Below are 17,080 nucleotides of genomic sequence, written 5' to 3' on the forward strand. Positions count from 1 at the left end.
CTATCCTGTTTATGTAATTCCACATATCACTTGTGGCATTTCAAAAAACATATTTTTTAGAAAAAAAATCCCTTTGGCACTGGAGGTAAATTTCACCAGTGCTAAGTAGGGGATAAAAAAGATTTCCACCTTAAAGTTAAGAAAAACTTCAAATTTACTCAATACGACAATGATTGCATGTGAAAAAAGTTTTACATGTTTTGCATATGGCAAGCTTCTTACAATTCCAGCACCATTTTGGTTATCCCTTCCCATAAAAGTTGGTCATATCAAAAATTATTTCACATAAAAATTTTAGGTAATGTTTAGAGAACTAACGACCACTTTAAACCAATTTAATACTGTGCCTATTAAGGGAGGTATGATTCTTTTTTGACTTCAAAACCCCATGGGTGACATAAATAACTTTACTTAGATAAGGTTTATGCCCTTATAAAAAGAATAGTAGGAACTTTAAATGAATTCGATATTTTACTTAATACGAAAGTTACGATATTTTGTTTTTTCGAAAAAGCCCCCAATTTCCACCCCCATGGTCCGATTTTGGGTGTTAATGAAATCAACCAAGATTTTTGGAAGAGTTATTAACAATTTTAAAGTGATTGGCGCAAAATTATGGCAGTTATCGTGTCCACATTCTTTGGACACGATTTATAAATATATGTACATATTTATAAATTGTGTGATATATAAATATATATAGACTTTTGAGTGATGGTGGTTTTGAGATCTGGGGGATGTGAATAGAAAGATGTGTCAAAATTTTTCGTAAGTTGAATCATGGTACCCATTACAATAGGTAATATTTACATAAAAAATATAAAAATATTTTTATTTCCATTGCTACATTTTAAATTAAATTAATTAATTTATGTTAATATTAAATAATTAACAAACTTATAAATATGTCATAGTATGTCAGTTAACATGTCAAATATGTCATAATAAATATTATATAGTATGTAGTTCAAAACAGGTGTTCTACATTATATAATCAAAAATTTTTATGAGATTACTAAATCACTCTATTGATTAAAATGATATACCAAACACCGTAACTGACCTTGATAATAACTCTTAGTTTAATAACACCATATTACATGCAATCATAATTGTTAGGAGTACACAAATAAATCAAAGTAATTTATACACTTCATTTACCTTTTCAGTATCCACATCTACTCCAAGTACTCTCTTCCATTGTTCATGAGCAGTAAACTGTATTGCAGCATATGGGATGATTCGTGCCATTGTAGCACTGTTCCCTCTCCACAAACTCAAGAAACCATCTGTGCGATATGAAGTAACTAAGAAATTCCATGCTTTTTTTGCTGAATATGTTTCGTGACGAACCTAAAATTTTTAAATGAAAGTTATGATTTTAGCCACTCAATTAATACTACTGCAACATATTAATGTCCAACTCAGTATCACGTACATATATATTCAAGAGTTAACAATGTTAAATAGATAGTAACATCCAAATCATAATTAAGTTTTTTACTTTTACTTTGACAGATTTCAAAATTTGTGACAATTAGAGATAATATTATATAATTATTTTTTAATATATATATAAACTTATTTTTTTTAACATGTAGCTTACATGTAGGTAACTATTGTCGGTAGTACATTTGTAAAACAAGTAGGTGTTTTAAATAAAATTTTTCTGAATATTTAAGGACATACAAAAATAAAAATAAACATTTTTAAACATTGCAGATCACTTAACTACACATGGACACACTATAAATACCAAATAAAGAGAGTAAGCTAGAAATATTAGAAACAATATTAATAAATTTTGAAGTAATTTAAATTGACACACCTGTTTTAACAGTTAGCTTTACTGTTTTTTTTTTTGTCTTCAGTCATTTGACTGGTTTGATGCAATTCTCCAAGATTTACTATCCAGTGCTAGTCGTTTCATTTCAGTATACCCCCTACATCCTACATCCCTAACAATTTGTTTTACATATTCCAAATGTTGCCTGCCTGCACAATTTTTTCCTTCTACCTGTCCCTCCAATATTAAAGCCTTAATATGCCTTAATATGTGGCCTATATATCTGTCTCTTTTTTTTAACTACATCTTTCCAAATGCTTCTTTCCTCATCAATTTGCTGCAACACCTCTTCATTTGTCACTTTGTCCACCCATCTGATTTTTAACATTCTCCTGTAGCACCACATTTCAAAAGTTTTTACTCTTTTCTTCACAGGTACTCCAATAGTCCAAGTTTCACTTCCATATAAAGCTACGCTCCAAACATATACTTTCAAAAATCTTTTCGTGACGTTTAAATTAATTTTTGATGTAAACAAATTAGATATCTGACAAAGCTCATTTCGCCTGTGCTATTCGGCATTTTATATCGCTCCTGCTTCGTCCATCTTTAGTAATACTACTCCCCAAATAACAAAATTCTTCAACATCCATAATTTTCTCTCTATTTTTAAATTCAGTGGTCCATCTTTGTTATTTCTACTACATTTCATTACTTTCGTTTGGTTCTTGTTTATTTTCATGCGGTAGTTCTTGCGTGGGACTTCATCCATGCAGTTCATTGTTCCTTCTAAATCTTTTTTAATCTCAGCTAGAATTACTATATTATCAGCATATTATCTTTTCACCTTGTACTGTTAATCCGTATCTAGATTATACTTTAACATCATTAACTGCTAGTTCTATGTAAAGATTAAAAAGTAACGTGGATAGGGAACATCCCTATTGGACTCCCGTTCTTATTACGGCTTCTTTCTTATGTTCTTCAATTATTACTGTTGTGTTTGGTTCCTGTAAATGTTAGTAATTGTTCTTCTATCTCTGTATTTGAACCCAAATTTTTTTAAAATACTGAACATTTTATTCCAGTCTATGTTATCGAATGCCTTTTCTAGGTCTATAAAAGCCAAGTATGTTGGTTTGTTTTTCTTTAATCTTCCTTCTACTATTAGCTTTACTGTAACTATTGTTTAAATCAGTTGTAGCAGATTACACATGTAATGATTGTAGTGAATTAGCTTATTTTACAAATAGTGATTAATCAATTTGGAAAGCTTATTTATAAATTTACATTAAATTTGTTATTTTGAGTATAATAGCTTGTTTTTAATAATTATACAACAATGTTTTTAATTGATTTAAATGTTAGTAATAATAGTTTAATTTTATCAATTTTAAATAATTTAATTTTATAACCTATATGCTTATTTTACATTATACATCACCAGCCAAATAAATAAAGGCCGGGTATAGTAAAATCCACCAATGGAAAAACATTTATTGAATACTAAAAAAATACTGTATTAACTTTAGGTTTATTAGTTCTTATAAGAGATAGAAACCACTGGAAATACTTAGATCTCAAACGGAATAAAAAACAAATTTTATGTCAATGTATCACAAAACATAAAAATATAAAGATAAAAACAATAAAAGCTCATCATTTGTCCTAAAAATACTAAAACAAAAACGTACAGACAAACCAATCTTGTGTGAATCTAATCTAACATCATGATTCTCATGAAAAATAAATTAAATTTCAAAGGTAACAGCAATTTATTTGTTTTAAACCAAAATATAAAAATTAACTGGCAGAACTAACTGATGTGATCTGATGCTTAGAGCTACATCAAATAAGGAATAGAAAAAGAAACATAAACTCATCAAACAGCTATATTAGCTTTTACATCTTCACTACTGCTCATAAATTCTTGGACTAAAACTAGTTGAATACTTTCATTTAAAATTCAGCACTTTATTTAGTGTTAATACATGCAACTTAGTGTTAACTTAATACATGCAATAAATGTTTGAAACATTCAAATAAAAATGAAGACAAGTTCATCTCCCTACCACGGTGGTAGTATCATCAGCAATCAGTATAACATGCAACACTGCATTCCATCAAAGAACTGTGTAGAATTTTGCTTAGAATTAATGCCGACAGTATACATTCAACAGTATATAAGGGCAAAAATCAATGACTATATAATTATTACATTTTCTCATTTTTAATCACACTCAATACAGCAATTGATATTACAATACTAAAAATATTAAATAGTATGCCAATTTAAGCAGTTCACAATTGTTTATAAAATTTATATAAAAGTGGATGCAGTTATGTGATTAAATATTAGCCCAAAAATGCAATTATTCTGATATTGTGATGACATTAATTTTCAAAAAAAAAAGTAATCTTTAGCTTGACCTTCAAGTGCTAGATAAACCATTTCCTCTTGTATGATGATAGTAAACCATTATTAATTTTCAATGAAAATTATGTAACAAATATTCAACTCCTCAACAGATTAAAATACTGTCTCTAAGCATACTCTCTGCCAATCAGAATTTCTGAATCAAATCCCTTAATATATCTTTATTGCAATTTCCATCCATACCTGAAAATTAATTTTTGTCCGATCTAAAGGTGCAATTGTAGTTTTGGCAAGTGCTCCAGCAACTGCTCCTGCCACTAAACTTGTTATGACTAGTTGATAATTTTTTAGCTGTAAAAAGATAAAGAAATAATATTCTATTTAAGGTTTTCAGTAATACTTGCTATTTTCTGTTCTAAAACTATAATTCTAAATATGAATATATCTGAAGCTTAAGGAAATAAATAATTTTATATTTCCAGATATATGATTATTTGGTAGTAATTAGTAAATTCCACATTTATAATTAATTTTTACTGACATAGAATGTAATCAGTACTTACGAGTCGAAAATACAAAAAAAATAATAAGTTATCTTTTTTTAAAAATCAAAGAATATATGCTTTAATAATATAATAATACTTCCAGCCTTATATGTACTGCCCTTACAATAAATTCTATTACAAACTTAATAAGCTTGTTAACGTATTTCAGATTATGCAAACAATGCGTGAAGTAAAGTATATCAATAAACAAATTTTTGTTTGTTGATCCTGCCAACTACTTTATATGAAAATAAATAAAAAAGAAAAAAAAAACTATAAGATTCCAAGTAGAAAACTGAACATTTTTACATCAATGCTTACTTTAATTTAAACAAAAGTATTATTTTAAATGAATAAATGCAATTTAAAGATAACTTAATTAAAATTGCTGCTATCATCTATATTGATAAACAAAATCATTATATTAGTGGGTAACATTCAGTTTTTATCTATGTGACTAAATTGAAACATTATTCTCTTAGGCTGGATGTTTCAGGTCATACTTTATAGGCACATTCCTCTCATCAAGATAATGAAATAAGCTCTTTAGTAGGTCTGGAATACTTTATTTTTTAGTCACTAAAGAGTTTCCCATATTTCTGCTCTAAAAGCTAAATGCTAAACTAAAATGTTGTAACGTAAATAATTGAGCAAACTTGGTGATTTTATGTGCAATCTTACATGAAAAATTGAAGAAAAAAAACTATTTCAAGACCCAAAAATTGGAGTCAAGGAACTCATAATTTTCTATTTTGGTATAATCTACTTTCTTAAATTGCCAACAGTCAAATAAAACTTAAGACGAAATCTGTGTAGCAAATTTAGTTCTGAGAAAACTTATGTAATTAAAATAGAATCCAAATAAAGATTTAAAAAATCCATTTTTATTGAAAACCAAACAGAACATAACAATTTTGAAAATTTTGCATGACAAATGAATAAAATATAATTACTCTAATGTTATTAATTTGTATTAAAGTTTTAGCACTTCATTAAGCAGCTAGGAACAATAGTTTACATAAAACTAGTAGTCTATGCTTCATTTCAAGTTAACTTTTTAAACACTGTTGTTCTAAAGCCATGTCAGTTAGGTTAAAGTTCATGTAAAAGTGAAAAACTTTTAAACTTTTATAAGTGATTTTAGTGAACTAATTATCTTTCACATAGTTTTTCTAATCGTAAAATTTTTGTTGTTAATTTGGAACAATAGCATAGAAAAATGCAATGTAAATTTACAAATATGATATAACTAAACATTTTATCTGCAAATACAAAACTTGTTAAGGAATATAGTAGACAGTTTTCTATCAGAATTATTCCTAATAGGCAAGTATTTATAGTTATATGTAGAAAGTTGAAAGAATAGGTCATTTGTAGTAAGTTTAGAACAGAAAAGTAGCAATCAAAAAGTAAGCAGATATTTGTTTTTACTCAGGAAAATAAACAGATACTGTCTGTGATTCACCAGAATCCATCAAAAAGTAAACAAAGATTATCTGCATGTTTTACAAATTCAACACATTAGTGTAAGTAGAATGAATATTATATCATGAAGGTCTTTATCCATACCACCTTCACTATACATAACATCTAGAAAAAAGAATGTGATTAAAATCAGAAAATCTCAACTGGGGACAATGGTTATTGAAAATTAATGCACTAGCAATGCAATTACTCTTTACAGACAAAGCAACATTTACACATAATGATATTAAAAATACAAGAAAAAATCACATTTGGAATGACAGCAATCCTCATGCAACCTCTGAATCAAACTTAAAACACTGTTTTTAGATTGTTCTTCTGATAAAATAATTAATGACATGAAATTACATGAATGAATGAATCAAATTACATTCATAAATTTCATTCATTCATGAAGAAGAAAAAAAGTAATTTCATTCATTCATGAAATTACATAATGAAATCTTGCTTACTGTCATTTTGATCGCCATAGTAACTCAGAATCTCAGTTAAACATTACCAAATAGGTGGAATGCCGAGGAGGATCAAGAGCATTATCAACCAGATCCCCCAATTTGAATCCTCTAAATTTCTTCACAGGGGAAACATGAAAGCATTAGTGTAGAGTCATGCACTGTGATAATATTGATACAATAATTTGGATTTATTAAAAAATTATTTTTGAGAAATAACTAATTACCTTTTAACTAATCATTTGATGATTTTCATTTTTTCTTTGATTTTTAATAATAAAGGTTTTTTAAGATTTTATTGACTTCAATGCATAAATTTTAACAGAATGACATTCTCTATAAGTTATGTAAAGTTTAATTTGGTTGTTGGCAATTCAACAAAATAAATTTTGTTGAGTTCACAACACTTTCTCAGAAAACTACTGGAAATACAGCTCTGAAACCTTCTTTTTCAAGTTTGTATGTAAGATTGCAAACAAAAATGCCAAGTTCACTGAATAGAATACACTAATAATCAATTAAATGCGTACTCTATCTACTAATATCAAGATGAAATGCTATGCAAATAGCATTTCATCTTATATATCTTATATATCTTATATATATATATATTCATACATTTATTTATTTTTAATATTTACTTAAAATTATAGATGAAAGTAAAGACATTAAAAATGCTTAAATTTAATTCCAGGCAAGTATTTATTTTTGAAATATTCAAAATTCACTATCAAAACTATGGATTCTAAAATTTGTAAAAAGGGAAACCTTTTAATTTTAAATTGGAAACTGTACTGCCAGAAGATATTTTTAAGGTAATTATGCAACTTCCTCTTAAATAGAAAATGTTTTGGACTCAAAAATAGCTTATTCTTATGTATTTCCATCTACTGAATTCAGAAATCACCATAAAAATGACCGATTAGCTCTTGCTTTGGAGATACAATGACATGTCATTTTTTACCTGATCTACATTCAGTTTGGGTGTAATTTTGTTTTTGGAGTTGTCACACCTGTTAAATGACAAAATACAATGTTCTCCAGCTGTTTGTAGGTTATAAACATTACTGCTGTTGCTGGGACTGTGAGTTTCATATTGTTTTTTTTGAATATTGAATTTATTTATTTTATTTTCATATTGAATTTCTGGTTTTCAAGTGCTTTTGAAGTGAAAAATTTGTTAAATCAAAATTTTTCTTTGTCATATTCATTTTTCTCAACCCAAAATTAGTAAGATTTGACTCATGAAGTGAAGGAAACATTTTTAAAAAAAGTTTTTGTTGGGTAGTGTAATCAGTGACACTCTGTAGAGCTCCACAGTTAACTCCAAAAAGAGCTCTTCATACTGCAACAATGTAATTGTGCTCTATCTCTACACACTCATAGTGCAAAAGACACATCAAGGTATTTTTTGAATGAAAAATCAATTTTCAATCATTTCAATTTTCTTATTTACTGTAATTATAAAAAAAAGAAACTATAGCCAAAAATTAATAATATTCATTTAGGAATATTTTTATTTGAAATTAATTAATTCATTTTTTTTTAATTTTTCCTTAAATCTATTTATAAAAAAAAATTCTTCAAAAGCACACAGCAAAAACTGCAAAACTGTTTCCTTGACATAAATGACATTAGTGGAATCCATTTGAAGTGGCCCAAGGACGGTTGCTTGACCAATTCAAAAAAAATTCTAACTTACCCACTTCTTTACTACATGTCTCAGGACTTCAAAACAATTTTTTTTAAGCAGTTTACCTGTCATGGCAGTGTGCATACCTATTTTAGTGATTGTAAGAGTTTACAGAAAAAATCGTAACTAAAAAACTATTGGTTGTGGAAGGATGAAACAAAAAGCAATTTATTCATATTTTCTAAAGGTAAAAGATTGGTCCAGCAGTTTATTTACCTATTTCCCTTTTTCTACGAGAAAATTACCAATAAAGTTTAACATGAAAAACAGTAAAATTTCTCTTTTGGTAATTTTTTTCAAGAGGTAGAGATGGCATAAACAGTTTAAATTATTTTTTTATGTGAAGGTATATGTTTGTAGTTTTACCATAAATAATATTAATGGTGATATACTTACTCCTAAATTTTTATGATTGTTTGAAAACAAATTTTTTTTTAAATTCAAATTCTGGCTTCAAGTAACTCTGACGGGGCTGGTGATAAAAATCTCAAATCTGCACAACTTACAGTGTTTTTGTAAATGTTTACGGCAAATAAAAAAATTTCTTGTGTAATGTACTAATAAAAAAATTATAACCTCTCAAAAATCATGAAAAACCTGTTAAAAGCGATGCCATTTTGACCTCAAGCCTTATTTATAAAGTACAATTCAGCAGTAGACATGCATAATACCAGGCAGACCAAACATATAGGTTCGGTCATTAACAGTAAATGTGCATCCTATGGTATCGTTCTGCTTCGATCCATCTGTGTCCGGGTTTGTCTTGGAAAGAATACAGTGAAAAATTTGCTGAAAGAAAGTAGGTGGTGCTGAGGTGCTGATTCTTTATTGTATTTCATAAGGTCAAACATAAAATTTATAAGGTTGATTGTCAATGGAGGAAATGAACATGAATAAATAGGAAAAATTGAAGGTACAGCAACATTCATAAGGTGCAGTAAATGTTGGGTACAAATACCTGCAAGTGCAACATTAACGTGGCGGTCCTCATATCTTTGAAAATAAGTACTTCATGAACTGCATCAAAAGCCGGCTGATTTGGCTGCCCTTAAGGCGGGTAAAATAAGATGCTAATACCTCATTCTGCCTACCCCAAAGTGACGGCTCTCAGCAGTCAACAAGGATGCTTACAACAGGGCTTGATCTTCTGTAGCAAGCTGAAGGAAAGCATTATGTACAGCATCTAGCATTTTAAGCACGGTATTATGCGCTGAAGAGTAGGCGACACAACCATAATCCAAAGAGAAACGAACTAAGGAATAGTAAAAACGCAACATACACGACCGATCAGCACGCCAACTGGGATTGCCAAGGACTTGCAGCAAATCTAAAAGTTTGGAATACCTCGTTTTTAATTTTTTGATGTGTTTGATGCATGCAAGGCGACTATGACTTTGAACCATGTAAGGTGAGAGAAAGCAATTAGCTTTCCACTGAGAAAGATTTGTGTGGAATAAACGGGTCCCACAGAAGAAAAAACTACACATTTTGTTTTCTCAGATGAAAATGTATTAGGTTACTGGTATTGGTTAAGTTATCATTAAATTACGACCTATCATTAATCATTTTAAAAAACTATATGAAAAATACTGAAAACGCCAACTTCAACAACATAGGGTTAAATATAAAAAATGTAAAGTACAAAGAAGACATGAAACCCCCTTGCAGCACTTATTTAGCGAGTCAAAATAGAATCGCTTTTAACAGGTTTTTCATGATATTTGAGAGATAACTTTTATTAGTACAATACACAAGAAACTTTTTTATTTGCCATTAAATCTACAAACACACTGTAAGTTGTGCAAATTTGAGATTTTGATCACCAGACTCACCATAGTTATTCAAGCCAAAATTTGAATGTTTAAAAAAAATTATTATCTTTCAAAAATTCATAAACATTTAGGGATAAGTATAACACCATTAATATTATTTATGGTAAAACGTCTAACATATACATACATATAAAAGAATAATTCAAACTGTGTTTTTTTTTGTTTGTGTGTGTCATCTCTGCTTCTTGAAAAAGATTACCAAAAGTAAATTTCATAGTTTTCATGTTCAACTTTATTAGTAATTTTCTCATAAAAAGAAATGAGATAAGTAAATAAATCACTGAACCAATCTTTTTTTACCTTAAGAAAATATGATTAAATTGATTTTTGTTTCATCCTTTCAGGACCAATAGTTTTTTAGTTATGATTTTTTCCGTAAACCCTTACAAATCACAAAACTAGGTGAATACACCGTAACAAAAATAGCCACCACAGGTAACTGCATAAATAAAAAATCCTTTTAAGGTCCTGAAACATGTAGGAAACAAGTTGGTAAGTTTTAATTTTTTTTAAACTAGACAAGCAACCAGCTTGCTTTTTTGGGATACTTCAAATGGATTGACCCATTAACAAAGAAAGGGTAAACCATAATTTAAAAAAAAAAAAATTCTAAAACAATATAGCCTACCAATGCAAGAGAAAAATGCAATAAACTAATGATATATGTATATATTATTGTTCATTGATATCAGTATTTATGTCAGTTTATTGTGTATATATATCAGTTTATTGTATATATTAATCAAAAAAGAAATTAAAAACCAGGCAAACTTAGTCTCTATTTAAAAAAAATACACAATTCTCACTTTTAGTATATTTTCAACAGTATTATTTTGAAATTAATTTATTATTACCTTTATGATATATTGCTAATTAATTAACCATTTTTTTGTATCTCTTCAGTCATTACAGTTGATAGTATATGTTGCTTTTTTTTTGTATAAATATATATATATATATATTAACTTAGCAAAATCAATTCTTTTATTATTGTATTTGTCCATATTCTGCTCTCTACTAATATCTCAATGACAAAAGTATAAAAACCATTTACCACCAAGAGTATTTTATAATTAAAATTAATAAGAGAATTTAATAATGCTTCGTACCTTATGCTTATTATTTTTTAATACCGGTTTTGAGGTTTTGCCTCATAATCAGTTAAACGTGTCTATTTTTTTCTCAAATCACACATTAAATGTTGTAATTTTAATTTTAATATACTTGGGTTGTTCAAGTTGATTTTTTGATTTTAAAAAATACAATATATTTGTACAGATGAATAATGGGTCTTAATTAATTGACTTTATATGTTTTTGGATATATATTTTTATCTTTTAAATTTAATCGTAAAAAAAGTTATGTTTGATATGTAATTTTGTATAAATTGTATCTTTTATATACAACTGATTGTGCGGGATCCTGCGAAAATGTTTTTGGAATAAAAAATAAGGTAATTGTCTAACCATTTACTTTGTAATTCAATACTTGGGTTGTTCAAATTTGTTTTTGATTATAAAAAATACAATATGTATATACATATACATATATATATGTATGTATGTATATATATATATATATACATATATATATATATATATATATATATATATATATGTATGTATATACATACACACAATCACTCATAATAGACCTCATGCTGGAGATTTTTGTTTGTTTAAATACTGTATTTTATGGTGAAAATAGACAAACAAATTGTAGTGCAATATCTGTTTTACAAGTAAAATGTTTTATACATTTAATGCCACTTGATATTAATTATTATTATTCCCTTATAATTCATTTTTATATGACTAAATAATAAAAAATGGAACAATTGTTTTATAAAATGAATAATGCACATTTTTGTAATGACTCTCTGGCACTGATTATTCATTTTGGTAAAATCATTAGTCACAAAGCTTTAAGGTTTATTCAGATGTACAATTATTAATGCAGTAATATATTTAACAATATAGTAGTGGCAGAATGCAGTATTCTGACATAATTATAAGAACATTACATATACAAAAAATATCATTTCTACTTTCATTTTATTGATTAATTATACATCAGCTTTCTCCAATTATATCAAGACAAAAAAAATGTACAGGTGACTTGATTCATACAATTTTTCTGTTAATGTTATGTTTACCTAAAAAAATGAGACTGTAAAAATAAAGTAAATTTTTATTTTAAAAACCGTTATAATACAAAATTACCTTATTCTTAGAAAAAACTCGCTAAATGAATTTTTAGTCCAGAATTGAATGTTTACATCTTTATTCAAAACTTACAACTACCCTACAATCCAACTTGATTTTTTAGAATAGAACCCCTTTCCCTTGAAATGCTGACTTTCGTCTCAAGGCTTACAAGAGCCTTGAGACTCTTTTACTTGACTTTCTGGCTTAAGGCTTACAACAACATGCTATCCAAAGTTTTCATATTCGAATGTGGCATGTAAATTGTTGATTACAACTCTGTGGCACTAGATAGTATAAGCTGCACTTCTGTGGTTATTGGAACCCATTATTTTGTTTTTTGTGACTTTGTAATAGTATGTTTGTACTGTTTAGTGATTCTGCAATCAAGTGAAAATAATAAATGACATTAAACAAAAACAAATTTTTATCAAAGTGTGCTTCAAAATTGGGAAAATGTTCCTGGTCATCAATTCTCAAGTAAGCAAGAGCATTTGGTGAGTCTGGAACATACTTTAGGCCAATGTACAACTGATGTAATCATTTTAAAAATGGAAACACTCAGTTGATGATGAATAGTGTTCTGGTGATTTTTCAACAGAAAATATGTATGCTTCAAAATGTAGCAAAAATGTGCAAAGCCATCTTGCCAGATTGAATGAGAAAAATGTTGTATCTTTATTGTATGGTGTTTGTCAACTGATTCCTTAACAAGAATTCAATATACGGCACGCAGCCATGAAAATTGCTCCAAGGCCACTCAGCCTTGGACAAACTGTACAAAAACAATGGTTTGAGTAAAACATTTTTTTTCCATTTTTGTAATAAGGTAGTTTGTTCAATCTGGTTTTCTGATACAATTTAACAAATAAAAGTATTTTAATTTAGGTATTATTTTTTTTATTTTTAATATTCAATGACTTAAAACAGCATCCATTGTAATGATAAAAAAAAAAATTACTTGCACTTGATTTAATAGGGCATATGTCAACAATGCCAAAATTTTCTTTCAGGTAAATAATGATTTAATAATTCTCAATGTTATTAATAATAACTTCCATTATATAAATACATATATATTAAATTATAATTAACTTCATATATTTAACAAGTATGCAACATTCAGATATACATAATTTCCTTATTTTTCTTATAAGAAAAATGTTCTCATAAAATTTTTTTTTCTAGTGCAAGTAATTTTTTTTATCATTGCAATGGATACTATTTTAAGTCAATGAATGTTAAAAATAGAAAAAAAAAATACATAAATTAAAATACTTTTATTTGTTAAATTATGCCAGAAAAACAGATCTATCTCATATACCTTATATCTATCTTATCTTATATATATATATATATAAGAAAAATAAGCAAATAATGTATATCTGAATGCTGCATAATTGTTAAATGTATGAAATTGATTATAATTTAATATATGTTTATTTATATAATAGAACTTATTAATTTTTTTTATTATTCATATTTTTTAATATATGCCCATAAATCAACACAGTTAAGAAAATGAAAAGGTTGCAACACAAAGCACATTCATGTGAGCTCGATGTATGCTCTATCAAGGAGGTTTACAGACAGTACACAGTTGTCTGTTTAAGTTGCACATCTCCACAGGTGCTACAGACTATTGGTTGTTCATATTTACAATCATAAAATTAAATATCACCATACATGACATGTGTAAATAAAGTTTAAAGATTTTTAAATATTGCTAAGCAGAAGGGGTGTTATATTATGAAAGGGAGGAAGCAGAATATATTAACACTGATATGCATTTTGGATATTTCTATATAAGTACCAAGAACCATATAAATAATGAAATACTAGTTATCACAGTAATAACCAATCATATGAGTTTATCAGGATAAAAAAATTGTTAGTTTACCTTTAGTTAGTTAACCTCAAACCATAACAAATATTAGCATGTAGTAGTAATAAAAATAATTTTTTATATATATATATGTAAAAGACCCTGAGAGGTCATCTACACCCCTACTAAGCGCATCCCTACAAAGCTTAGATATGCAGGGTAGGTGGAAAATACAGTACAATCCATGGACCAATACAGAAATCAAAAATTCAGTTGCAACTGTTCGCGGACTGAGCAGCGGTTGGTCAGCGTCTATTTCCAATGTTAAGGAAAGCTGACTTGAGCCTCCAAGGCTTACAACCTTGTATCTCAGTAATTTCTCTGGAAATTATCAAAAAATATTATCATTTATGGATATGTATGATGTTAATAACAATATTACCCCAGCTGGTACCCAAACCATCACACAAATGTCTGCAAGCAGATATTTGGATTCTGGGAAACCTGCAACCTCACAAAATTGAATCGAAGTGACTTGGAAACCTTTTAAAAATATAAAATTCAACATAAAAACCAAACTTTATTGCAACCTTCAATGTAAATTTACATTTAAAAACAGGAAAATTGAATCAACAAACACTAAAACCTCCAAACATTATGATCACAGCTCTACAAGAAACACGGTTTACGGATGAAAATGTTTTTGACTCTGAAGGTTTCAAAATTTATAAAGGTAAAAAAGGTGCAAGCATACTGAAGAACATGCCACATCTAGGTAATGCTTTCATCATAAACAAAAATATTCTACATTCTATTCTAAACTTTGAATCAAATAACAAAAGACTTTCCCTAGTTAATATTTAAAAGCATAAATAAAATTTATATGATAGTTAATCTATATGACAGCACCTACTAACAAGGAAAATAGTAAGAACAAAGAAATAAATTATAAATAAAATAAATAATAAAAATTAAAAATAATTATATATATAATATATAAATAATAAAATAAAATAAATGGCATTTTGCGAAACATTCTAGATACACATAATACTTGTGGGAGATTTTAATGCAGAGAAAGGAGAGGAAATTTAAGAAAGTATTTTCAGAATACCCCACGCACAAAAGTGGGGAAAGATTGATAGAAATTTGCCAATCGCATAATTTGATTATAAAATCCACAGCTTTTAAGAAATTGTGACACAAACAGAAAATGTGGATATCACCAAATTCCCACTTAGGAGAATTTAAACTTGATCACGTAGCTAAAGAATGGCAAAAAGAGATTCAAAATGTTGAAGTATTAAAAAATGCTAATTTAGATTCAGATTACTACTTCCCAAAAATAAAATTTCAAGTAACTCTCAAAACAAAACGAAAATCTAATATGCTGAAGACTAAAAAGATTGATCCTGAGAAATAATATAAAATGTCAATGAATTTTAAAAATTAACAGGAGGGTAAAGACAAGAAACGTGGGAAAACTTCAAAACCAAAATGATACAAATAGTACAGTGTTGCATCATGTAGAATTAAAGAACACATGTGGTAGATGTCAGAATGCAATGATCTTATATAACAAAAAGCCAGGCAAAAGTTGAACTCCACCAAAACTGAGGAAAATAAGCAAAATTTTCTTAAGATCTGAAAAGTGGTTGGTAAAAGGATAAAAAAAAAGTCAAGAAAAATAATAAGAAAGAACTTTTAAACCAAATAGTAAACAAAAATTAATAAAAATAATTCTCACAACTATATCAAATATTTAAACAAAAATTAACAAAATATAATCCACAAAGTCTTCAGTTGGAAGATGAAAATGATAAAAAAGCACATTACACAGATAACAATTAAATCTTGGCCAAATATTTAAAAAATTTATTAAATTAAACCAAAAGAAACTTTTAATTTTAAAGTTAACAACTATAACACTGAAAACTCTAAATTCTCGGATTTGGATAAAATTCAAAACTTAATTTAAGAACTTAAGAATAACAAAAGCTTCTGGGGAAAGTACAATTATAGCAGAAATGTGGGAAGAAGACCAACATAAAAGCAAAAGAATCCCCAGTTAAAATTTTTAGTGAAATATGGAATAACAAAAAAAATTCCTGAAGAGTGGAAAAATGTACTCATCCACTCACTTCATAAAAAAAGGATCCAAAGAAGACCCAAATAACTACAGGGGAATTTCGCTTTTGGAAGTTACATACAAAATTCAATCTAAAACTCTACTTAATCATGCTGAACTTCAACTGGAGCCACAACTGGGTGAATATCAGGATGGATTTTGGAAAAACAGATGTGGCATATTAAATTTTTAATCTCAAAAATATTATGCAATACTGTAATTGTCAAAATAGAACATGTGCTATACCTTTTATCGATTTTCAAAAAGAATACAATTTGGGAGATAGAACATCCCGTTTTTAACGTTAACAGAATCAGGTTTAGATAACAAAATCACAAACTAAATCAAAGCAACCTTAACTAACATACACTCTAAAATAAAATTTCTGGGAGAATTATCTGATCCTTTTCCATCAAAACCAGCATAAGGCAAGGAGATGGACTTTCTCCACTACTGTATAACTGTGCTCTTCAAAAGTAGTTAAAGACTACTAAATTTTGTAGTCCACTAAAAATAATGGAATAATAGATTGGGAACTAAAGGGCAAAGATTAACTATTTAGCTTTCATTGATGATAAGGCACTATTAGCTAAAAAGTGGAAAGAAGCTGAACAACAAATTACAGAATCAAAAACAAACTGTTAAAGGACTAAAAACTGTTTGAGAAAACACAAATTCTGCTAATGATAACTGCCTGAATTTCCTTAGTATAATAGAAAACAGAGAAAGGGGTGCATAATTTCAAATATCACT

The 17,080-nt window shown here is 27.8% G+C and overlaps 1 protein-coding gene across 3 annotated transcripts in view; it reads right to left on the bottom strand.

Moving 5' to 3' along the window:
• The window catches only part of DPCoAC (dephosphocoenzyme A carrier), a 59,211-nt gene that overhangs the window by 31,262 nt on the left and 10,869 nt on the right, over positions 1–17,080 (bottom strand). For all 3 annotated transcript variants that reach the window (XM_075365847.1, XM_075365844.1, XM_075365845.1), the window contains exons 3-4: positions 4,407–4,514; positions 1,162–1,353 (exon numbers count right to left, since the gene is read on the bottom strand). In XM_075365847.1, coding sequence (XP_075221962.1) covers positions 1,162–1,353; positions 4,407–4,514 — 300 coding nt within the window. The remainder of the gene's footprint in view (positions 1–1,161; positions 1,354–4,406; positions 4,515–17,080) is intronic.

The sequence above is a fragment of the Lycorma delicatula genome, chromosome 5 (assembly GCF_047948215.1).
Source record: "Lycorma delicatula isolate Av1 chromosome 5, ASM4794821v1, whole genome shotgun sequence".
Taxonomy (NCBI): Eukaryota; Metazoa; Arthropoda; class Insecta; order Hemiptera; family Fulgoridae; genus Lycorma; species Lycorma delicatula.